Source organism: Mustela putorius, unplaced genomic scaffold, assembly GCF_011764305.1.
Source record: "Mustela putorius furo isolate JIRA1106 unplaced genomic scaffold, ASM1176430v1.1 tig00000242_pilon_pilon_pilon, whole genome shotgun sequence".
Classification (NCBI taxonomy): domain Eukaryota; kingdom Metazoa; phylum Chordata; class Mammalia; order Carnivora; family Mustelidae; genus Mustela; species Mustela putorius.
Genome location: NW_025421325.1, coordinates 901697 through 928248, shown reverse-complemented (window position 1 = coordinate 928248; position 26552 = coordinate 901697). Strand labels below are relative to the sequence as shown.

At 38.5% G+C, this 26552-nt stretch overlaps 1 protein-coding gene across 2 annotated transcripts in view; it reads right to left on the bottom strand.

The window, feature by feature from the left end:
- KLHL2 (kelch like family member 2) overlaps nucleotides 1-26552 on the bottom strand; it is a 106343-nt gene that overhangs the window by 32236 nt on the left and 47555 nt on the right. For both annotated transcript variants that reach the window (XM_045078281.1, XM_045078282.1), the window contains one exon: nucleotides 14417-14579. In XM_045078281.1, the coding sequence (XP_044934216.1) occupies nucleotides 14417-14579 (163 nt within the window). The remainder of the gene's footprint in view (nucleotides 1-14416; nucleotides 14580-26552) is intronic.

Sequence of the window (26552 nt, the reverse complement as noted above, 5' to 3'; positions counted from 1 at the left end):
TTTGAGTTTCTGGTTGGTTTTTTTTTTTTTTTTTTTTTTTTTTTTTTTTTTTTTTGGTGTTGAACTGTATGAGTACTTTATATATTTTGGATACTAACCCCTTTTAGGATATATTATTTGTCAGTATCTTTTGCCATTCAGTATATTACCTTTTCATATTTTTTGTTTGTTTTATGGTTTCTCTCACTGTGTAAAAGTTTTTAGTTTGATACAGTTTCAGTAGTTCACTTTTGCTTTTGTTTCCCCTTGCCTAAGGAGACATAGCCAGAAAAACGTGAAAGCTGACGTCAATGAGAATATTACTTAATGTTTTCGCTTAGGACTTTAACAGTTGCAGGCCTTACATTCAGGTCTTTAATCCATAATGAGTTTACTTTTGTATATGGTATAATGTAATGGTCCAGTTTTCCCAGCACCATTTAAAGAAACTATCTTTTCCCCAATGTATATTCTTGTCTCCTTTGTCATAGATTAAGTGACCCTATTTTTTATGGCCTTTCAATTCTGTTCCATTGGTCATGGTGTCAATTTTTATGCCAGTCCCACCCTCTTTTGGTTATTATAGTTTTGTAATATAGTTTGAAATCAAAAAGTGCAATGTCTTCACTTTTGTTCTTCTTTCTTAGGATTGCTTTGGCTATTTGGGGTCTTTAATGATTCCACAAAATTTTTAGTATTTTTTTTTTCTACTTGTTGAACAATACCATTGGAATTTTTTTTTATTTTTTTTTTAAATATTTTATTTATTTATCATACAGAGATCATAGATAGGCAGAGAGACAGGCATAGAGAGAAGGGGGAAGCAGGCTGCCTGCTGAGCAGAGAGCCCGACGTGGAGCTCGATCCCAGGACCCTGAGATCATGACCTGAGTGAAGGCAGAGGCTTAACCCACTGAGCCACCCAGGGGCCCCCCATTGGAATTTTAATAGGGATTACACTAGATCTACAGATGGAGTTGGGTGGCATGGACATTTTAACAATATTAATTCTTCTTATTCATGAATTCATGAAGAATAATTCTTCTTATTCATGGAACATATTGTTCCATTTATTTATCTTTTTTCAGTTTCTTTCATCAAAGTCTTGTAGTTTTCAATGTATAGATTGTTTACCTTCTTGGTTAAATTTATCCCTAGGTATGTTGGTATGTTATTGGTTCTGATGCTATTACAAATAGGATTGTTTTGTTTTTCAGATATTTGTTAGTGCATAGAAACTCAAATTTGCATGTTAATTTTGTATCCTGCAAGTTTACTGAATTGTTGATTCATTCAAGGGTTTTTTTTTTTTTTTGGTGAAATCTTGGGATTTTATATATATATATATATCTGCGAAGACAATTTTACTTCTCCCTTTCCAACTGAATGTCTCTTATTTCTTTCTCTTGCCTGATTGCTCCGCTAGGATTTCCAGTAATATGCTCAACAGGAGTTTTGAGAGTGTGCATCCTTGTCTTGTACCTGATCTTAAAGAAACCTTTCCAGTTTTCCACGGCTGAGTATGAAGGTTTAGCTATGGGTATGCCATATATGACCTCTACTATATTAACGTTTAATACATTAATGTATGTTCCTTGTATACCTAATTTGTTGAGAGTTTGTCTCATGGAAGAATGCCATATTTTGTCAAATGCTCTCTCAGCATCTGAGATGATCACATAATATTTACCTTTCATTCTATTCCTATGCTGTACCAAATTTACTGTTTGCAGATGTTGAACTATCCTTGAATCCTACAGATAAACCCACTCGATTTTCTATGTACTGCTGAATCCACTTTGCTAATATGTGGGTAAGAATTACTGCACTTACATTCATCATTGATATGTAATCTCCTTTTCTTGCAATGTCCTTATCTGGCTTTGGTATTAGTTTTAACCCTGGCCTTGCAAAATGAGTTTGAGAGTATTCCCTCCTCTTCTGTGTTTTGAAGGAGTTGGAGGATTAGTGTTAATTCTTTAAATGTTTGACAGAATTCATCCGTGAAGCCATATGGTCCTGGATCTTTCTTTTGGGGAACTTTTGGACTACTGATTCAGTCTCCTTACTTGCTATTGGTCTGGTCAGATTATTCTAGTTCTTCATGAGTCAGTGTTGGTAGACTGCATGTTTCTAGATATTTATCCATTTCTTCTCATTATATTAGCATATAAGTGTTCTTATTAGTCTCATGATCCTTTGTATAAGCTGCAATGTCTTTTTCACTCCTGATTTTATTTATTTGAGTCTCTGTTTTTTTTTAGTCTTGCTAAAAGTTTTCTCAGTTTTACCTCTGCAAAAAAAACCCAGCTCTTAGTTTTATTGACCTTTTCTATTGTTTTTCTGGTCTCTAATTCATTTATTTCTACTCCGTCTTTTGTCATTTTCTTTCTTCTGCTAACATTGGGTTTAGTTTGTTCTTTTTCTAGTGACATGAGGTATAAAATTAGGTTGCTTATTTTGGATCTTTTTTTAAAAATTTTTTATTTTTTATAAATTTATATTTCTATCCCCAGGGATACAGGTCCGTGAATCGCCAGGTCCACACACCCCACAGCACTCACCAAAGCACACCCCCCACCATGTCCATAACCCCACCCCCCTTCTCCCAACCCCCCTCCCCCCAGCAACCCTCAATATGTTTTGTGAGATTAGGAGTCACTTATGGTTTGTCTCCCTCCCAATCCCATCTTGTTAATAGGCCTTTATCACTGTAAACTTTCCTCTTAGAATTACTTTTGAAGCATCCCATAGATTTTGGTGTGGTGTGCTTCTGTTTGCTTCAAGATATTTATTTCCCTTTTGATTTCTTCCTTGACCCACTGGCAGTTCAAGAGTATGTTGTTTAATCTCCTCACATTTGTGAATTTTCTAGTTTAGTCTTGTTACTGATTTCTAGCTTAGTACCACTGTGCTCAGAAAAGATAGCCAGTTTGATTTTAATCTTAAATTTGCTAAGATTTGTTTTGTGACTTATCACATGATCTATCCTGGAGAACATTCTGTATGTGCTTGAGAAGAATGTCTATTCTGCTGTTGTTGGATGGAATGTTCCACGTCTGTTAGGTCTGTTTGGTCTAAACTATGGTTCAAGTCCAAAGTTTCCTTGTTGATATTCTGTCTAAATGATCTATCCATTGTTGAAAGTGGAGTTTGAAGCCTCCTACCATTATTTTATTGTTGTCTATTTCTCCTTTCTGGTGTGTCTTTCTTAATATACTTAGATGCTCTATGTTGGGTCATACTTTTTTTTTTTTTAGATAATTTATGTATTTATTTGACAGAGAGATCACAAGTAGGCAGAGAGGCAGGCAGAGAGAAGGGGGAAGCAGGCTCCCTGCTGAGCAGAGAGTCCCATGCAGGACTCGGTCTCAGGACCCTGAGATCATGACCTGAGCAGAAGGCAGAAGATGAACCCACTGAGCCACCCAGATGCCCCACGTCATACTTATTTTTAATCATTACATCTTCTCAATGAATCAAACTTTTTGTCACTATGTAATTACCTTCTCTGTTTCTACTTACTGTTTTTGGCTCAAGATCTATTTTGTATGATATCAATATACCTACATTTGCTCTTTTCTGATTTCCCCTCGCATGGACTATCTTTTTCCATCCCTTCACTCAGTCGTTAAAGCTAAAGTGAGTCTCTGGTAGACACCATATAATAGGGTCTTGTTTTTTTAATCTATCTCACCACTGTATGCCTTTCAATTGGAGAATTCAATCCACTTACATTTAGAGTATTTATTAATTAGACCTTACTAATTCCATCTTCTTGTGTTCTGGCTGTTTTGTATTTCCTTTGTTCCTTTCTCCCTTTGGCTTCCTTCCTTTGTGAATTGGTAATGTTCCATAGTTGTATGCTTTATTACCTTCTCTTTATCTTTTGTATATATACTATAAAGTTTTGTTTTGTGGTTACCATGAGATTCATATAAAACTTATAACAGATATAACTGTCTATTTTAACTTTAAAAATAAAAATTTAAAAATTTAACTTTGATCTCATACCAAAACTCTACCCTTTTACTCCCTTCCACAGTTTATGGTTTTTGATGTCAAAAATTACCTCTTTTTAGACTCTTAATCTCACAAAACAAACCGAGGGTTGCTGGGGGAGGGGAGTACGGAGAGAGTGGTTGAGTTATGGACATTGGGGAGGGTATGTACTATGGCGAGTGCTGTGAAGTGTGTAAGCCTGACGATTCACAGACCTGTAAATAATACATTATATGTTAATAAATTAAAATTTTTGAAAAATTACTTTTTATATTGTGCATTCACTAACAAATTATTATAGCTATAGTTATTTTTGATACTTTTATCGTTTAATCTTGTGCTAGAATTAACACAGCACCATATTACAGTATTATTGTATTCTATTCTATCTATTTGAGAGAGAAAGAGCCTATGAGCAGGGGAGGGGCAAAAGGAGAGGGAGAAGGAAGAAGCAAACTCCCTACATCAAAAACTAATGATGTACAGTATGGTGACTAACACTCACACAAAAAAGATGATCTCTTTGATTTTTGACTATTTTGTTATAATGCATCTTAGAGAAAATGTCTTTAAGTTGATTTTGTTTGGTGACCTATAAAAGCTTCATGAACTTAGATATCCAAATCTTCACCCAGATAGCCCTTCTTCTTGTCTTTTTTTTTTTTTTTAAAGATTTTATTTATTTATTTGAGGAAGACAGAGAGAGCACAAGCAGTGGGATGGGCCAAGGGAGAGGGGGAAGCACACTCTCCGCTGAGCAGGGAGCCCAATGCAGGGTTCAATCCCAGGACCTTGAGATCATGACCTGTGCCAAAGACAGGTGCTTAGCACTCTGAGCCACCAAGGCACCCTAGCCCTTATTTCTTTAAATAAACTTTCTGTCCTCTTCTCCCTTTCTTCTTCTAGAACTCTACTGATTCACCAGTTGGTCCTTCTGATGGAATTTCATAGATTATGCAGCTTTTCTTCATTCCTTTTCATTCTTTTTTCCCTTGTTCTCCTGACTGGATAGTTTTAAGCTTCCTGATTCTTTCTTCTGCTTGATCAAGTCTGTTGATCTTTTCCACTGCATTTTTCATTTCATTCAATGAATCCTTCAGCTCCAAAAAAAATTTTTTTAATGATCTCTCTTTGTTAAACTTATTTTATTCCTGTATTGTTTTCCTGAAATCACTGAATTATTGGTGTTTTCTTGAAGCCGAGTTTTCTTAAAACAGCTATTTTGATTCTTTATCAGGAAAATAACAGATCTTGGATGTTTTGGGGCTTGGTTATGGGAAGATTACTGTGACCTTTTGGTGGTGTCATATTACCATGATTTTTTAATGTTTCTTGGAGTTATGTGCTGCTGTCTCTGCATTTGAAGTAGCAGTAACTTTACTGTCTTTAGGGGACTAATATCTGTCTTTAGCCCTGCTGGAGATTCTGAGGATTTCCTGGACCTTCCATGGATACATCTGCTCTAAGCTTCTTATTCTCTTTTGCAGAAGAAATCTTAAGCTTGTATGCTTGTCTTCATCCTGCAACACACCAAGCTGAGTGCTCACAGCCTCTTGTTTTCTTAAAGGTGGTGCTACAGCTGAAGTTTGTGGTCTCTCCCTCACCCACAGATTTGGATGCATGTGCTTGTTTGTCACCTTCCAAAGCCCACTCTTGATGCTTTCTACAAAAGCACAAATAGGAAACTGGCCACACAGTGGAGGTAAGGGGCACAGCACACAGGGGATGGGCTGGCCATGGGTCTGTTGAGAGGATCTGAGACAGGGGGTTTTCCCAGCAGCTAGTGGGAAGGCTTTTTGATGGGAGTCCACCACACAGTTAGTAGAAATGTGTACCTGGGCACTCACTCATACACTCTCCCTTTTCTGCACTAAAAGAATTGTTTCCTGAGGAAGTTCTTCCTTGCTCCTGTGCTGTAGTACCTTAGGGAAGGTGTGATGTGTGTAAAGACAAACTGTTCTGACCCACTCTAATGTATCCAAACTTTTTTATCCCTCTGGTAAGTGCTGGATCTTCTCTGGAAACCTAGACCTCTTCAAAGACTCTCTTGACCACAGGTGACCATCTAGGTCAATGTTCTCCAGTGGCTCCTTGACTTCAGTCAAGAAGGGCTAGAATGGGTTCATGGGTCACTTCAGAGTCCACAGCCAAGACACGAGTCTGTCTGCCTATTATGCAATGCACAAGTGGGCAAGACTCCCACTGGATGATGTATGATGCTGGACCCCACAGGTCCCACAAAGGCATTTTGTACATGGATAGATACAGAATACTTGTTGTTGGGGGTGGTGAGGCAAAAATGAAGAACATCTTAGTGCTTAAGATTTTTATAAAAGAAAAAATAAAAGTATTTCCAAACTAGGCCCAGTTTCCTTCCCCAGTGGGATAAAAAGTTTTGCTATAGATAATGAACACATTTTATTGTCCTGACTTCAGTGGACAAATGCTGTCCTAAGTAAGAAAAAAAAAAAAAATGGTTATCCTCCCCATCTTGGGCCACTGCCCTACATTGTTGATATTCATACAAAACTTCTTTAGTTTATTCATACAAGCAGAAGCCTCTGCATTTTGGAGCACTGTGCTCTCACATCTTAACCTGTTGTAGCGTAGCCTCTGGCTCACCCTTCCCCTGAATTTGTTCTTTGGAAGTCCTTTTCTTAAGATTAAAACTTCTCAACCCCCATACAGTGTTTAATCCTAAGGATACTCTCTCCCAATTCAGATTCTATAATACTGTTTTCTAAACTTTTTTAAAAAGTTTTTATTTTTTTAAGTAATCTCTACACCCAACGTGGGTCTCAAACCCACAACCCCGAGATCAAGAGTCACACACTTGGGAGGCCTGTGTGGCTCAGTGGGTTAAGAGTCTGCCTTCGGCTCAGGTCATGATCCCAGGGTGCTGGGATCAGAGCTCTGCATCAGGCCTCTTGCTCGCCGGGGAGTCTGCTTCTCCCTCTGCCTGACGTTCCCCTTGCCTGTGCTACCTTGCTTATGTGCACTTTCTCTCTCTGATAAATAAATAAAATCTTAAAAAAAAAAAAAAAGGCACATGCTCTATTCACTGAGCCAGCCAGGTGTCTGTCTAACCTTTCTAATCACTCAGTTTGTCTCCTTCAGCTCCCTAAACATTTGAGTCTGCTGCCTGTGCTTATTTGTCCTGTCTGCCCTGAGCCCTTTTTTCATTTTCTGCTTACCCTCCCTTACCCATCTCATCCACATTTATGTGTCCCCAGCTATCTTTAACTAGCACCCCAGTATGGTTGCTCCCAGATTCAACCTCTCTCCAAACCTTAATATTTGAATTTCCACCTGTTAGTCTCTACGTGATCTGAATCATCACCATGACTCTTCTAATCAGATTCATCCCCAACCACACACCCAGTAATCCATACAAGCAGTCCTCTAAAAACTTCACATTATTCACCACTTTAGGCCACTTACCTTGGCTCTACTATCTGAATTTTTCTTCATTGCCCAGTTTCCCCCACCTTGGTTGGATGCTTGGCAAATATTCTCTGGCTGAGTCTGATTATCTCTCAAAATAAATCAAGGTCCTCCACTGGCCTGCTACCTTTGCCTATTGCTAATATACTTGCCCAGTCAGAGAATTTCTTAAAATTGATAGTGCACTTCACTCTCATTCTCCCTCAAGCAATCAAGACTAAGATCCACCTACACCTCAAAGAGTGTCAGTACCTTCCTCTAGATACCTAGAGTGCCCTCCTATACTCCTTTTGTGTCTTTTTTTTTTTTTAAGACTTTATTTATTTATTTGACAGAGAGAGACACAGAGAGAGAGGGAACACAAGCAGGGGGAGTGGAAGAGGGAGAAACAGGAAGCCTGATGCGGGGCTCAATCCCAGGACTCCACAATCATGACCAGAGCCGAAGGCAGACACTTTACCCACTGAGCAACCCAGGCCTCCCAAGCCTGTGACTCTTGATCTCGGGGTTGTGGCTTAACGACTGAGCCACCCAGGCATCCCTCCTTTTGTGTCTTAATGGCTCTACTATCTGCACTGATTCCAAGGCTAAATGAAACCTCAATTCCTCATTCCTTTTTCTTTCCTTTTTTATTGTGGTGAGACAAAGAATATAAAATTTACCATCTTAACCATTTTTAAGTATACAGTTCAGTAGTTTTACATATACTCACAATGTTGTGAAACAGATAGTCAAAACTTTTTCATCTTGCAAATATGAAACTCTGTATCCATTAAAGAACTTCCCTTTTCCCCCCTCCTACATCCCTTCCTCTCTTTAAACCCTAAAATAAATTCTTCCACAAATCCTGTTGAATCTTTTCCTCTAATGCCATGGGAAATCATAAAATTTAGTTGTATAAGAAATCTGAAAGGTCCCTGACACAACTTTCATTTTCTGTCAGAGCAACCTCTAAAATGCTTGTATTTGATGGTTATCTGTTACACATGTTGCACACATCAACAGACAGCAAGGTAGTCACACCATTCTTGAACACTTATTATAAGTGGCAGTTCGGCTTTATGTTGCACTAGAATCTTTCTCCCTCTTATTTTCTAACATTGACACTACCTCTGCCCACCAAAGACGTGATTAATGTCTCTTACTCCTGAAATTCCTTCAAACTTTTATAGAGCATTATGTTCTTCTAAATTTTATTTCCATGGTCTACAAACTCCTAACTCTTGAGCATTTCTTACATAATACTGCTTGGGATCTTCACCATCATGCTGGCTCCAAATTTAGGGCTTCCATTTGTCAGTCTCTCTCAAAACACATAACCTGAAAATGAACTCAGTTTCATAGATATGGTCTGACCCTGGAAGAAGAGAATGAGATAATCACCTTACATCTTTCTAGACAGAGTTACAGAACTGTTATTCAATACACTATCAGCTAAAATGCTAACATCTTTGGATTGGTTTGACTGATATAAGCTTAATACCTGTCACAAAGCCAAGATAAGAAATTCTTCCTTTTCACTGAATGAATTCTTACTCAGCTTACTGCACCTCAGCGAGGTACCCAAATTAACAGTTATTGCACGCACTAAAATGTACCCACAAAATACTTAAAATGTAATCCTAAAGAGCAGATCATGTCAGCGTTTGGTTAGTTCCCATATCCCCAGACTGGCTTCAGTCACCTCCTATCTTCATTACCATGGTTCTCCCTTACCAACCTCAACTATTGCCTCCAACCTTTTTACTCACATGTTGACAAATTACTGTTTACAGCACAGAGCTTTCACTGTGACTTTAGTAACCTGCCCTTACTAGTTTACCACTGCTGCTGAGTAAAGCCAGCCTAGTTAAGCTGACATTCAATAATCAGTTCCTTTTCTCTAGACAAATCCCACAACTGCAGGAAGGCATAACTCCAGTAGTACATACTATCTCATGAATGTGCAATACATATTAAACACATTCATTGTATATATATGATATACATATACATTCTTCCTTATATATGATTCTGTTCACTCTCTAGGATAGTTGAATTTTCCTGTTTGCTTCGTTGCTGCAACTAAAATAAGATTATAGAGAAATGAAAGACAAGCCTTGGGATTTGTCACACAAGGTCTGTTGGGGATCATTAGCTCTGGTCCCTCATCCTAAATTAAGTCCAATAAAATACAAAATAAAAGTCCAAAGTTTTGTTTGTTCAGTTATACATCCTGTGATAAGCTACAAAGCATCCTTTATATTTGATTTCCCAACATCAAAAACCTTTTTGATCAGAATTAAGTGCCATTAAGAATTCCTATAATTCCTCTATATTCCACCTAGTACAGAATTCCATCTGAGAAATGAGGGTAAGTGCATGGATAATAACATATTTCAGATCCCAAAACAGCTTATCCCTGAGAGATAAAGTGTTTTTGGGAAAATAAAAATCCCCCCGGTCTTCGTTATCCTAATTAATAAAATAAATGTTAGATGAGATAACCGCTAAGTTCCCTACAGGTGCTAATACTCTGTGATTCTTTCATTCTGAATACTATTAGCCTCTAAGGAAAAAAAAATTACATTTATATCTCCAGCAGCTCCATTAACACAGACAGCTTTGGTGAAACCTAGAAACAGCTTACTCATCTGAATGAGAAAAACTATCATCCCAAAGCAGAGCAGAGAGATTGCATGTCACTTACTAGGACACAAATGAGGAACATTATGAATGTAAAAACATAAAAATGATTAGTTCTTGTAAGAAGCATCAATTAAGTCGGCATGAATTCGTACATCAAATGCTTTCATGGTTCTCCAAAGGGAAAATCTTCTGTATTGGTAAATTAACACTGCAAAGACCCTTGGATAATCAGCACCTTAGTCTTTAGTATGCATATCACACAGTCAAGGCTAGTAATACTACTATAAAAACCAAACTCTCAATACAAGTTTCTTTCAAAAGGGCAGCTTTCAAAATCACAGGCTTTTTTTGACAGATGTTTACCCCACGCAGTGACTCCTAGCCTAAATTACAGAATGGTGGGCAAATGATTGAAGCAAACTGATTGCAAAAATAAATAAAATGTTATGGGACCTACTTTTACAGAGAATAAGGCATAATGTAGACACTGAACCTGGATGTAAGTGGAATATTATTGGCCCTGTAAGCAGGGGTTAAATTGCCCTGAGCCTCTTTATCACCCATGGCAGCCTGGGTAAAGGTAGACACACACAAAGCATAGCTTTGAAATGACTAGCCATTTAGACTATGCTAAAGGGCCAAGAGATTGCAGGGTAAGTGGAATCAGAGAACAGATTTATGAAGAAATACATGAGGAGGCAAGAATAGAGTCAGCACAAAGCTGTTTCAAATATCAACAAGGTGTCCAAACAAGGTTCAACATGCCCTGGAATCAAGGTCTAAGGTGGCACGTCTGTTTATGGAGGAAAGATGGTGGCCACAAGTAACCATGAACAGGGAATCTCAAGGAAGCCAACAGGAAATATCCCGAGATTGCTGACGGCAAAAGAGAGGAAGTAGAGAGGGAGGAGACAATCTAGGTGTCAAAGACAGAAGCAGACGTGGAGGTCTGGAGGGAAAACAGGCTGCAGAGAGAATGCTGCAGGCCTCCAGCCAGCAGGGGCAGAATGGAGGATGGTGACAGGGACAGAACAACAGTCTGAAGTCATACCCCTTCACCCACCTTCCCAGAGTTGGGGGGGAGGGGTGTTCCCTAAAGAAGTCTGCCCCCGGGTGCCTGGGTGGCTCAGTGGATTAAGCCGCTGCCTTCGGCTCAGGTCATGATCTCAGGGTCCTGGGATCGAGTCCCACATCGGGCTCTCTGCTCGGCAGGGAGCCTGCTTCCCTCTCTCTCTCTCTCTCTGGCTGCCTCTCTGTCTACTTGTGATTTCTCTCTGTCAAATAAATAAATTTAAAAAAAAAAAAAGAAGAAGAAGTCGGCCCCCAACAATCTGGTTTGGAGGGAAAACAAAGTTTCATTTAAGACAAAGGGAGAGGGGACACACAAGAAAACAGCTGGGCATATAAAAAAGTGTCATTGTTGCAAGCAAGGTAGAAAGGCTAATAGGGTGGCAATTCAGGCCAGGATGTAAACAGACAATAGGGTTAATATCAAGAGGAGGGCAAGAAAGAAAATTGAAAGTATGTTAAGGACTGGAGAAGACTGCAGGTTTTCCTGGCACTGGGGAATACTGAGTGTTCACCAATCCTAGAACTTGAGCCAGAACACTGGCTTGAAAATGATACTGCAAATCTCCCCATAGATGACTAAGAACTAAGAGTAAGCAGCTTCTCAAACTTTTAATGTCAGCAGTGGCGAGATGAATGAACGATTAAAAACATAAAACTGTTGTTTCCCTTAAATTTGTTTAAATTCTTACAATTCCACAACTGGCAACTTTTGTTTGTCAACACAGAATGCTAAATAAAATTCATATTTCAAGTTAAGATTAAAATCTAACTTTCAAAACAGTCTGGGACTATTACAATGCATTGAAACCAGTAAGTTCACTTTTTATCTCCTCCATATTTTTGTCCTGGAGAAAATGCTAAAAACAAAGGTATTCGTGATTTGGGAAACTCTTAAAATACAGACACCACTCAAAATACATGGGAACTAACAGCATCCACAAGTCGGCATTATCCAAACGAGTCTGTACAACCTGGAATTGGGTGTGAAAATTTTCTTTTTTAGGCATGAAGCAAAAATAATTTCACCTAGCTTTTTAGCTAAGAAAATAATTCAAGAGCATAACAAAGGCTGATTACAGTCCAGAACACCATGCCTCAGTATGCAGATCATTTAACCTGGCTGGTCTAGTCGCCCTCAGCTGTCTATGATTTGAAAAACATGTCGCTACAGGCCCCAGTGAAGCATGGGGGCCAGCGTGACGGGCTATGACTGCCAGCATCACACTGCCACAGCTAAGGGAGTGCAACAGGATAAGCAGGAAGGATTTACACCATCCCTGCTCACACTTTCTACCCTGCCCACTGGTTTCTCACCCTCCCTGAGCCTTCTCTCTTTAAAATAAATTTTAAAAATATTTTTTTAAAAATTAAGAATTTTTCTTTATGATTTTGCTGAAAATGACAATAAACTGTCCACAAAGAATTCTCTGCATAATTATGAAGAAGGACTCTACAAACGAAGACATAGAGGTCTTCAAATTCTGGTGAATAACTGTTCTTATTTTATAGTATACCACACTAAATTTAAGATTTTAAATAAGAAAAAGAAATAATTAAATCTAATAAAGATCTCCTAAACACACAGAGCATGAGTTGGTTCTGACAGAAGCAGAACTAAGAGTTCTAGTACATCATGTGAATTATGTGTGGACATCTTTTGCATGAGTCCTGCTTTATTCATTCTGTCCCCAGTCCCTTTCCCTATCTCTTAAAAGTCAGTAATGTGTATCAAGTCATATGAGACAACTAGCTGCCCAAGAAAGATATGTTCATGCAGAAAAAAAATCATCAAAAAATATACAAGCCTCCTTCGTTCTCCCAATATAAATCACTCATAACAGGCACATTATGTCTAGAGTTAATGGATCTTACAGATTTAGAAGGAAAATTTTCTATTTAGCTGAAGAAAAGCTAAAGAACACTGGAATACATCAGTGAATCCAAATTTGTCTTTGGTTTTTCTTAAAATGTCTCATCCCACTCAGAAGGATTACATGAATATCATTACATATATAGGCATTCCCCAGCTTACAGAAGGGCTGTGTGCTAAAAGTTCATCTGTAAATTAGCCTTCTGAAATTCAGATCATGTTTTTCCCACTGAAAGAATCTTATAAAGGGTATTCAGACCAATCAGGCCACCCCAAAGAAATCTATAAAATTCAAATCTACTGGTCATATTATGTTTCACTGCAGCACTGCAGGTTTTTTCTCCAGCTAACCACTTACCATTATTTCTTTGATAAATACAATAGGGATGATAGCATACTTTTCTTCAGTGCTTGGTGCATACATATGTAAACACACACACACATATGTAAAAGCACACACACACACACACACACACACCCCTCCTTATCCGGGTCAGTGTGCTACAGTGTCCTGTTGAGTAAGAACTGTGGAGTGGAGTTTAGACAAGTGGCTCTTGCATTTGAAGGCTGGAGGAAGTTGGGATTCTAAAGCATATTAAGGGGCAGTGGTCATGGAAGGTTCTATAGTAACAGTTCTTACTGGATCTTACAACTATAGGACAGAGATGGTGGGTTATAACTTCCACCAGACTTACCTTCCCAAAGATGTTTAAAAAAATTAGAAACTTCCTAACAATCACCTTTAATATGTATTTTTTACATGCTTATAAATTCACAGCAAAATAAATTATAAGTTACTTTTGTGTACTTGAGCTATATCCAAAACAATAACAAGAAACTCTCCCCCTAAACTGGAGAGATGGGGATCAGGATCAGAGGGTCCTATATAGAAAACAAAGTGATGGCTTCCTTGACAAGAGCAATGGGCTGCCTCTGCCACAGAAGGAGGGTGCCAGGAGATTCTGAGAACTAGTGTCTAAGGAGAAAGATGCCTATATTTCAGATCTATTTTTCCACTCCGCCCAAAGGCAACTAGACTTCAACACCTTGAAAATTTTTAAGCCAGAAAATTGTTGCCTTGGGTTTAAGAAAAGGGGGTACAAAGCCACAGAAATTAGATGACTTAATTTCATATGCAAATATTTTCTCAAAAAAGACAGGGATTCAATACTTGCATAAAACTAGCTATTCTATTTAGGCCCAATACCAATTTATAGAGGTTTTTCTTTTTTTTTTAAGTTCAGAATTTTATAAACATACTTCAATTATGCAGTGATACATTATAAGATTTTAAATGTATTTTTATAAAGTCCAGATCCAGAAACATGACACAACTTTCTAGAAATCACTACAGATTCATATCAGAACTCAAAAGCTCCAGATTCCTCCATCTCAAACTCAGCCGAGGTCTATTCCACTTGCCTGCATAGGTGTTGGCTTTGTTCAGGAGGTCTGTGCATGCATGCATATCAGCAAAAGCTCGAATTCCTAAGCAGTTGACAGGGTGAAGCTGAGACTCCAAAAATTCACAGCAGGTCTTCTTCACATCCTGTAACTGTAACAGACCAGCTGCTGGGAGAAGTACCTGCAACATGTAAGTCAGTGCGGTTAGGCAGGTGGACCGAGGAACACTTAACTATTTACCACTCCTATACAGATCACAACGCATGCAGTGAAAACTTATGATCTGCATCCTGACCCGAATACTCCATGGACACAGGGAACACTCCATGGAAAGTAATGGAACAATTATTTGCAAAAAGGGCGACGACCCACATTCTCCATAATTTCTATAGAATCTTTCAAAGATCCCTTCCTGGTCATAAAAATATAAGAGATATTAGGTATTAGATTAATGGTTCTTTTTTTAAATTTATTTGACAGAGAGAGATCACAAGTAGGCAGAGAGGCAGGCAGAGAGAGAGAGGAGGAAGCAGGCTCCCTGCTGAGCAGAGAGCCCAATGCGGGACTCGATCCCAGGACCCCGAGATCATGACCCGAGCCGAAGGCAGTGGCTTAAGCCACTGAGCCACCCAGGCGCCCTTAATGGTTCTTTTTTATAAGCATAAACAAAATGTACCTTTGAATTTTCAAAACAAAAACTATTAGGATGCTAGGGGGTGCTATGGTTCAGTAAAAATGTTTTTTTTTCCCCCTTCAATTCAAGCATCATGACCTTCAGTGATTTGTGGGGAAGGCATGAAGCCAAAGTAATACATACCACAACAAAGCCTCATTTTGCTCTTCCACTGTCTGAATAACACAACAAACTGCTTTCCTTAGGGGAAAGAACAATTTTAAATTCAATACTCAGTATAATCATACGGTTTCTCTAAAATGTAATATATGTACTAAAAAGGAAAACACAAAAGGTAATTGCCTAATATTAACTTTTTAATTTGTATTTTAATAACTCCAAGAGATTTTATATTAATTATGCATTTTTCTATGAGATTTAACCAGTATCTTCACTATAAACTATATCCAACACCACAACTGCTTTACAAATAGGTCAATAATGGAAACATTTTTTTCTTGTTAAGTGAACTGGTAGGAAGCTATGTTAAGTACCACATTTGAAAGTCAAATTAAAGAGGAAAACTTCATTAAAAAAAGTTCTTGAACATCTGCTGCTCTTTTATAAAAGCCAAAAGAAAAAAAAAACCTCAACTATTAGAACAATGGTCAATTTTAGAAAAGATCACATTAGCATAAAAAATAAATAAAACCTAAGTTCCTTCAGGAATCGACTCTCATAGATGCCAAGCTGTAGCTCAAGAAGAAAATGAGAAAAGAAACAGTAGTTTGGGATAGTGGTTTTCTCTATCTATGTAATAATCCTTAATGTGGAAAAGAAAGAGGGTGTTCATGTCATTGTGTAACACAAACTAGTCTATTTGTTTAAAGGAACCATAGAAATTCTACCTTCCAATCTAGAGGCTGCATGTGTAGTTAACCCACATGTACACAATCAAATGGCCAGAATGAAGGACGGAGAGAATAATTTCATGTGTTTTTAGTGCAACTTCACCAACTAATATTAGTTTTCTCTAAAAATATAGAAACAGTATCTAGCGGCCTTTTCCTTCTGAATTTAAGAAAAACAAAATGCAAATAATGCTGTTTATAGCCAAACCTTTCATACAATATGAATAGTGTGTTTCATTACGTTATGAAAATGATCTCCATGGAAACCTTTAGTTGTTGATAATTTGCAAATTGGAGGTTTTTCTACTCTGGTATAATTGTGCTCTGAAGCAACGTAAAGTACATTCCAATATGCTTAACAGTGCTGCCATTTAATTCAGCAAACACATACAGTTAAGAAAGTGGTTTTCAGTGTAAGATTTAATCCCTATGAAATTTGTACAAATACTAACAATCACCCACCTAATAAACATTTTCCCAGACGCAATACAGTGTGAGAAACTAACATTCAAACTGATGGTAATATAGGAAGACAGGAGCCCTGGCAGAGAAAAGCGGTTGACCAGAATTGGACTCACTCATGCACTTTTGGTAGGAGTGTATACTGGCTCAACGTTCTTAAAAACCAATTGGCCCATTTTAATCAAAATTACAAATGCACATAACCTCCGACCCAGCAATGTGACCCACAGATACACTACTGAGGGTAAGAGCAGAAGTTAGGAAAAAGCCTAACTGTCCATTGCAAGGAGACAGATTAAACACTTATATCCCTTCCACTCAATGGAATGCTCTGCAGTCATTCAAAACAATGACGAAGCAATATGAATGGGACAGTTTCTAAGATACATTCTTAAGTGACAAAAATCAGTAATTGATTCATACTAAGTAACATACACACAGATGCCCTCACTTATATACACATCCATCTAAAAAAGAAGCTACAGCAGTCTTTTAAAATTTTTATTTTGCTTCCTTACCTTCAACTTCATCACTACCAAGCCCAGACCAACCTTATCAGGAGAATGAAATTCATAAAACTGTGGAATATGCATGCCAGGGACAGAAAAGTTATTTCAATTGTAGGCCATGTAGTTAGAAATTCACATATAATTTTTATTTTTAAAGACTTTCTAAAATTTATTTGATAGACAAGTAGGCAGAGAGGCACACAGAGAGAGACAGGAAGGGAAGCAGGCTCCCCGTCGAGCAGAGAGCCCGATGTGGAGCTCGATCGCAGAACCGTGGGATCATGACCTGAGCTGAAGGCAGAGGCTTTAACCCACTGAGCCACGCGGGCGCCCCACATATATAATTTTTAATTCATTAAAATCAATTGATTTTAATTGATTCATCAATTAATGATGAGTCAAGTGGTCCCTATGCTTGGCAAACAATACTATATGCTAAATATACTAAATACTAAATACTAAATATACCTTAAGTGTTAGTCAAATGTATAGAATAAGTTTATGCATAATATCTTTCTGTCCACAAATCCTTTAAAAATGCCTCAGTTTTATGATATAATTTTACCAGGACTAAATTTCAATAGCTCATTATTTATTAATTATATACAGCATCAAAAACAATGAATAATTGGCCTAGGCTTACTAATATGACGACCATGAATTAGTTACTCATGATGAAAACAGGAAAACAGCCTGGGGCACACCAACCTTCTAGATTACTTTGTCTATTGGAGAGCAAGCAAAAATGAAACAAAATAAAAAGTGCTCCTAATTTCAGATGAACCATAACCCACAATCAGAACCACTCAAACAGCTGGCAGCCTATGAGCTGGATGCCTTGGGATCAAATCAAATCAAACCTTCTAATTTGTTTGATAAAGACACCCAATCTTAGAAGAGGCCCAAAGCCTGGACCAAGTGGTACAGTTGGTCAGTGGAAAGCTAAGAATATAATCAAATTTGCCAACTCTTTGGTCTGCGATTTTTTCCACTACCTTGAGCCCTCTCTATAGGTGCAGAATGGAAGTGTTTGCCCAATTTCTAAATTTCCAGTACTTCTTTTTTCAGCAAGAGTAATAAAGGCAACAATCACCTCAACAATATTCTTTTTTTTTTTTTAAGATTTTATTTATTTATTTGACAGAGATCACAAGTAGGCAGAAAGGCAGACAGAGAGAGATGGGGAAGTAAGTGGCTCCCTGCTGAGCAGAGAGCCCAATGCAGGGCTCAATCCCAGGACGCTGGGATCATGACCTGAGCCGAAGGCAGAGGCTTTAACCCACTAAGCCACCCAGGTGCCCCCAACAATACAGTCTTGTAATTGCTTCCACTTAATGAGCAATTACTACATCAGGCACTGTGCTAAGCACATGGTAGGCAATAATATCTCACTATCCCCATTATACACAAATGAATATTAGAGGCTTGGAGAAGTTGGGTAACTGGCCCAAGATCACACACCTTGTACGGCACAAGTAGAGTCTGCTATGAGAGCAGCATTAACCGGAGTGAGTATAATGCCTTTAGATGGCACCCAGATAAGCATTCTTATGTCACTAGTTAGGAGTAGGTTTTTAAAGATACCCTCTATTTATTTCAATAATATAAACTCTTTTTATGCAAATATATTTAAGCAAGAATTAAGTCAACATAAAGGAAAACATTATTTAATGAATATAGCAAAATCAAGAAGGTGACACACAAATTACAAAAACTTCAGAAACCTCTGATTTGGGAGATCAAATTCACTATTCTAATCCTTCAATATGTGATCTCATTCTGATTCTTATGGCTTTTGCCTATCACTGAAAAGGAAGGCTGTGCTTTAATGTGGGGCTATCACAATCCCATGGCATACTTTCTACAGAGTGGATAAACTCTACTATTAGCAACAAATGTGGGAAACACCTAGCAATGTAAAGAGGTGGTTTCTTAATTTGCTATTTAGGTCACAAAAATATCTTGGGCATTGTAATTAAGAGGCCTGAGGAACAAATTCATGCCTTAAAAACTAATTTTTCTGAGCTCCCCAGAGCAAAGGTGCAGTTAAACAGTGCTGCTTCTTATATGAAGTGGAATTATATTGACACAATAAACCTCTAGCCACAAAGCATTATGACCTAATGGAAATTTTCCATTTGCTCCATTTTCCACATTAACAGAGATTGATGAAAATAACCCTAAGGCACTCTAAGATCTAAAGTATATTCCAAAACATCAAAGAAAAAGGAATTGCGTTTGTTATATAATACAAATGTTAATGATACAATCTAAGAATCAAAAAGTGGGGGGAAAAAAAGTGATTAATTCCCATACAGTATATATACTGAGGGAGGGCCACACTCCAAAAACTGAAATATCTCTCTCAATTATGTTAAGGCCTAAGATAAAATATACAGCTGGTGTCAAGCCTTGGGGTCCAACCCTCCTTCCCCTTCCAGCAGCCTCTTCCTCATTCCCCTTTAGTTCTATTCTATCAACCCTGAGCTTCCCCACTCAGACCCTGGTGTTCTCATCATGATCTCTCAGTCCCTTTCAGGTCACTACTAACAGCATTACACAGGCTTCATCTGCTTTGTAACACTTACTATTGTCAGAAATGACTTTATGTATCTGCTCCCATGTTTACTGTCTCTCTCCCTGTAGAAGAATACATGCTCTGGTCCTGTGGGGTCACATCTCTTAACCTTATTGTAGCCTCAGGTACTAGAAGAATATTTAGATGCATAATAAATCAATCAACCTGAATGTACTCTCCTGGGTATTTGTATTTTAAAAGAGATACAATTTTGGATGTCCTTTGACCCAGAAATACAAATTCTATTTCTAGAATGTGTCTATATGGGACATTTGTGTCCTGCTGCAAATCTCCTCAGCTCTACCTCTTGCTCAAGCCACCATTGCAGCAACCAGTTCTAAGTAGACTTTGATCACCTCCGTGAAAATATAATTTAACAATGCCTCACCCCCCTCTTTGTCCCAGCCAGGGAATGCACTGGGGACTCAAAGCTGCACCACCTGGAAGCACAGGGGGAATAATGATTGTGGGGCCAGCCCTGACCTATGGAGAAAGATGATAGGTAAATGCTTTCCCCTCTTTATTCCCAAGCAGATAGTTCTGAGACACATTTCATAAGCCTCCTCAGATGGTCCTGGTGAAAACCAAGTAAAAGAATGCACTTCTGGATCTCTAGAAGTCTAGCCACGGTAGCAATGGTAAAGGCAGCTATTTATTCCGTGATTATCACCCACCACTCACCAGGCACGGCTTCAGTTTGGCCTGTCTTCTGAGTACCATGAGTCTCAAAAGCCTATGATCATCAAACTAGTGTTCTGTAGAATGTTACATAGGCTCTACATATTCTTCTTCTTGTTCACGTGAAAAACATTATATTTAAGTGCCGGGAAAAATGTGAAGTAAAAGAACATGACCATGGGCACCTGGGAGGCTCAGTGTGTTAAGCCTCTGCCTTCAGCTCAGGTCATGATCCCGGGGTCCTGGGATCAAGCCCCACATTGGGCTCTCTGCTCAGCGGGAAGCCTGCTTCCCCCTCTCTCTCTGCCTGTCTCTCTGCCTACTTGTGATTTCTCTGTCAAATAAATAAATAAATAAAAATAAAAAAGAACATGACCAGCTCATTAAATAAACAACTTTAAATCAATCATTTTGGTAAAGAGGAGAAATTTATTTTCACCTAGATGTGTTTATTTCCAAAATACCGAGAAAATAGAAGCCTAAACATTTTACACTGTGGAGACATTTTCTACAATGAACAAAGAAGAAGGGGAAAAGCGACCAGCGATTAGAGAAGACAAGAGGAACACTAGACATGGAAGATACCCGAGACGAACAATTAGCACCCGTGTGACACTCTTACACCAGCTGCACATTTTAAGTAAGATGCTTTCATCCTACTTCACTTTGTTTGACAAGCCAAATTACACATAAGATGTTTCACTTAGACAAGTACACTCCTTCTGCTTGGCTATTAGGATTTGCAATTTATTTTCAGCTTGGGCATTTAATCCATAGGGGAGAATAATTTATGTAGTAAGTCTTTTAAATCCTGAGTCATTAGCAGTGCATTTATTAGAAAAGACTACCAAGGGGTCTGACTGTTCCATACACAAGATTTCCAGATGTCTATGAAAACATGCAAACATGAAACAATGCAGTCACTATTAACTTTACAGTGACTATTCTGCTAAAAAGAAGGTTTTTTATTAATTTCCCAGCCATTTTATATTCATATCAGAAGCACCTGTTTGTTCAAGGAGCAAGGAAGGCACCTGGGTGGCTCAATCAATTAAGCATCTGACTCCTGACTTCAGCCTAGATCATGATCTCAGGGTCACAGAACTGAGCCCCACATCAGGCTCTGTACTCAACAGCAAGTCTGTCTGAGATTCGCTCTCCCTCTCCGGCTGCTCCCTTCCCCCACTCTCATGCACACATGCTCTCTCTCTCTCTCTCTCACTCAATAAACAAATAAAATATTTTAAAAATAAAATAAAGAGCAAGGGCCTTGTGTACCAGAAATGACCTGAAAACAGAGAAACAGCTGTTCAAAGGGCATGAGGAGAGGGAAGAAATTATTCCCAAACTTAAGCTATATGCTGTTGGACAAAAAAAAGAAAAAAACTCATTATGAAATATAACCCACAACTTTCAGTCCTACATACATCTTCGAAAATCTGCGTTTAGTCTCCAAATTATAAGTCATGTTTCACAAGTTTATTTTTTCAACTGGCTTCTTGATACTCATTTAATCATAAAACAGTATTAAAAATAGTAATAAATCACAGTATTAGTGAATATAATATTACCACTTGACTGCTACAATCTTATAGGGCACTGGTGCAGAAAAAAAGGAGAAAGAAAGTTTCCTTCCTCTTTTTGGGATGTAGGCCTTGCTGGGTGCAGAGTTTTGAAATAGGAAGTGTTTGACCTTGGCATCCTGCCACCTCATTCACACTTCCACATCTCAAAACCCTAAACCTCAACCACCAGGAGCTGGCCTGTGCTCTGTGCTCCAGCTATGATTCCCCCATAAGATCATCCTTTTCTGACTGATAAGTGTTTCATCCTCTAAATGTATTTACCTCACCTTCCTTCTCCCAACACCCCCCGTCCCAAGCTCCACCCCTTGGGATAGCTGTGGCCAGCAGAGTCTAAAGGAAAGACATCTTATTATTAATTTACACTAATGGCTAATAACGCATCACCTTCCAGGACAAATCCCTTCCAGAGATATTTAAAGTTTTAAGAGAGGCTGACTCTTAAGCAGAATACATCTGTAATTGAGGTCATTTCCAATGGTATATAAATGAGGCAGAACGGCACAAGCAGTACAGAAAGAGAAAATACGTGGGCAATGTGGCTTTCCCACAGGCTGAAAACTACCCCTCTTCTACTATCCTTTCAAATACAGATGCTTTTTCCATTCTTTTTTTTTTTTTTAAAGATTTTATTTATTTATTTGGCAGACAGAGATCACCAGTAGGCAGAGAGGCAGGCAGAGAGAGAGAGAGGAGGAAGCAGGCTCCCCGCTGAGCAGAGAGCCCGATGTGGGACTCGATCCCAGGACCCTGAGACCATGACCTGAGCCGAAGGCAGAGGCCCAACCCTCTGAGCCACCCAGGCGCCCTTTTCCATTCTTTTTAACCTAAGTTTTCTCTAAAACCTCTCATTTATTCAACAGTGGCTCAAATGTGTATAGCATCTACCTTATAGAGTTATTGAAAAAAAAAGTTGTTCTACTGTTTAATGCAGTTCCTGGCACATGGAAAAGGAGCACATTAGCTCTAACTCAAGGTTTCTTCTTGGATTGAACTGAACATTCAATCCCATAACAACAGAATGCCAGGATTTCTTCTCTCCTCACAGGACGATGTTCTATGCCCGATCATTTACAATAAGCATAAGGTTGCTTTCTTTTTTGATCACATATTCCCAAAGTAAAATATATAATCAGGGACAATTCAAAAAAGAACAAACCGGGGCGCCTGGGTGGCTCAGTGGGTTAAAGCCTCTGCCTTCAGCTCAGGTCATGATCCCAGGGTCCTGGGATCGAGCCCCACATCGGGCTCTCTGCTCTGCGGGGAGCCTGCTTCCTCCTCTCTCTCTGTCTGCCTCTCTGCCTACTTGTGATCTCTGTCTGTCAAATAAATAAATAAAATCTTAAAAAAAAAAAAAAAAAAGAACAAACCTATTAAATAAATATAAATTAAAATGAGAGAGCATTTTATGACCATTGATATTCTTTTTTTAAGATTTATTTATTTATGAAAGATAGAGTGAGACAGAGAGAGAGCATAAGCAGGGGGAAGGGTAGAAAGAGAAGAAAGCTCCCTCCTTAGCATATTCAGGACTCATCCCAAGACCCTGGGACCACGACCTGAGAGCCAAAGGCAGACGCTTAACCTACTGAACCACTCAAGTGCCTGACTATTGATATTTTCAACCACATAACTCAGGCCAAGGGATAGTAAGCCCTGGCCCCTATCACGTTTCTGCCTTCACTGTAAACTAGTCAACTCTCTTAGAAAAGAAATAGGTAATATTCATCAAAAGCTACCAAAAAACATAAAGTTTAAAGCATTTGATGATGGAAGTATGCTCCCGAACATTTACCCTGAGAAAAGAGTTCAAAAACTAGAACAGGTTACATCCATGAATTTTACAATATAATATAATATTATATAATAATATAATATAATATAATATAATATAATATAATATTAAAAAAAACAAAACAGAAACAACTACAGACTTAGCACTATGCCAACAATTGGATGAATTATATTAAACCCACATGATGAAACAGTATAATCAATGACAATGAAGTCTAATAATGGTTTTAAAAAACTAGTATTTCTAAAATATTTGCAATAACATACAAAATTATAAAATGAGATGGATAAACAGCTAGCTCTAACCTGTGATTATACAGGAAAAACTTAACAGATGTCAAATTCTTTGATCTAAAGGAATTTGGTTAGTAAAACAATGCTGACAGAGACAGAAAAAATACATAACTGAACATTTCCACACAATTTAATTTTTCTAACACATAATGGACACTAAGTAAAGAAAGCAGTGCACAGGTCTTTTTAACAACAGCTTGGCTCCCTGCCCTCGCATCTGTCAGCTCTATAGCTGGAAGCACTGGATCTAGATCCAATCCTGTCTCTAATCAGAGAGAACACCTCTCAACTCTAACTATTAGCAGCTCAACCTGGCCAACTTCATGTCAATGCTAGTGCGACCTTGGGCACTTCAACGCTTTGTTTCCTAGACCCAGCTCCAGCCTACCCACTTCTAACTAGGATCCTTCCGTAGTGGGCATGGACCAGTTCTCCCAGAGGCTGAAATCCTGCCCCTAGGTCCCAGCCCAGAAAATGCAGAGTGCTTGTTCCCAGGCTCCCTTCCTCCTGTTCTCCTAAGCACCTCCTGCCTAGTTCCACTTCAATCCATCAAACAGGCCTATCCTATGGGCATTCCCCCATTCGTCACTTAACAAATATTTATTGAGCATTCAGCCTAGGGTCCAATCACTAGTTTGAAGTTTTGGAAATACGGCAGTGAAGCCATCCTAGAGCTTGGATTTTTTTTTTTTTTTTAAGATTTAATTTATTCATTTGACAGACAGAGATCACAAGTAGACAGAAAGGCAAGCAGAGAGAGAGAGGAGGAAGCAGGCTCCCCACTAAGCAGAGAGCCTGATGGGGGGCTCAATCCCAGGATCCTGGGATCATGACCCGAGCTGAAGGCAGAGGCTTTAACCCACTGAGTCACCCAGGCGCCCCCCCCCCCCCAGAGCTTAGATTCTAACAAGTAGTGCTTATATTTAGTAGGGGCATGTGTAATTTCCATCATCCCAGCACTCATGCCCTTCAAGTGGTCTTGAAGTCTAGATCTCAAAGTCTAAAGTCCAGAGGCCCTGGAGGACTTGGAGCTATAGATTTTAACCCCTAACCTGCCCCTGAGTTCCTATAAAGCCTCAGGGCAGAATGGAGTTAGTATGAAAAGAATGGAGAAGGGAAACCATACCACAGGCTCAAGAGTGGGAACTCTGGTCTTGAATGCTGGACATGCTCCATGTTCACTGTGTGACCCAAGAAAATCGCTTAACCTCCCTGAGCTGCAATTCTCTACATTGTAAAAAACAACTGTCTGTCCAGGATGTTATAAAAACTAAATGAGATCAGTACTTAGCAGAGTGACTGGAATATGGAAGGTAGACAGCTCCTTCTTCCTAAACGAATACCTTAAATTCTATCTCTGCTATCATTTATGGGCATTAATCTATTTTAATTTCTTCTCCATTAGCTCTTCCTCTCTAAAATCACCTCAAATCAAAACACATGACTACTAGTCTCTTGACTACCTGATCATGCATTTTACTCCTACTATAGATCAAATTTCCTCTGTATCTCCTCTGTATTCTCCAGGGTCCTTCCTTTCCACAACCTCAGAATTTCATGAATAAAGAATAAACTAACACTATCACTAACTCCATATCCACCTTCAAAACAGAATTTAAACTCATTAGGGTAGTGAGACTGAAGCATCAATCCACTGCCTAGCATAGAAAACAAGGACCAACAAGAACTGTCATCAGGACTCAAAAATATTTTTTTAAAAAAAATTGAAACAGGGGGCGCCTGGGTGGCTCAGTGGGTTAAGCCTTTGCCTTTGGCTCAGGTCATGATCTCAGAGTCCTGCTTCAGGAGCTCTGCTCAGCGGGGAGCCTGCTTCCCCCCGCCCGTCTCTCTGCCTACTTGTGATCTGTCTGTCAAATAAATAAATAAAATCTTTTAAAAAATTAAAAATTTTTTTAAATTTAAAAAAATAAACTGAAACAAAAGCAAGCAAGTTTAAGGGGCCAAGATTATCAACAAATGCAAGATATGAGTCTTAGCACAGGGACTAATGATGCTTCTGGCTTTTCAAAGCTGCTGCATGGATATACTCACAACTGTGGATGGTAACTGCCAAATTAACTGCCAAACATAACCATCAAAATAAGTTAACTTCACTAACTTCACTCCCCAGGGCTCTGTATTGCTTTCGCACACACACCTCCCTCTTCTTCCTCTCCTTCTTCTTGGTCTTTCCTCTCTCACTCTCTCACTCTCGCCTTTTTGTCTATGCCTGCTCCTTTTTCATCTTCTTTCTAAACTGATTTATATTATTCAGAGCCTCCCCACCCCCACCAATCATCAAATTTTATTCCAGTGGAATTTTTTCAAGACCAAAGAGACTGCTAATATCTTTTAAAGATTGTTTTGTGTTGTTTTCACAAATAATACAAAACTAAATTAATTAAAATTTTAATTTTAATTAAAATTAATTTTAATTAAATTAAATTAATTAAATTTTAATTATTAATTAAAACACATGGACATCTATTCATACATGCACACATACATACCAACACTCACATACATCACATACTTATACTCTTTAGACAAACAGCACTTTTTCTGTTGCAAGATTATATATTCTCTCCTTTCATGTATCATCTCCCAACCCCATGTGTCAAAGCCCAGGCTTGACATGAAATAGATTATAAGATAAGATCAAATTATTGCTGGAGAATAAAAAATGAGAAAACACATGATAAGAAAGCACAGGTCAAGCAAAAAAAAACAAA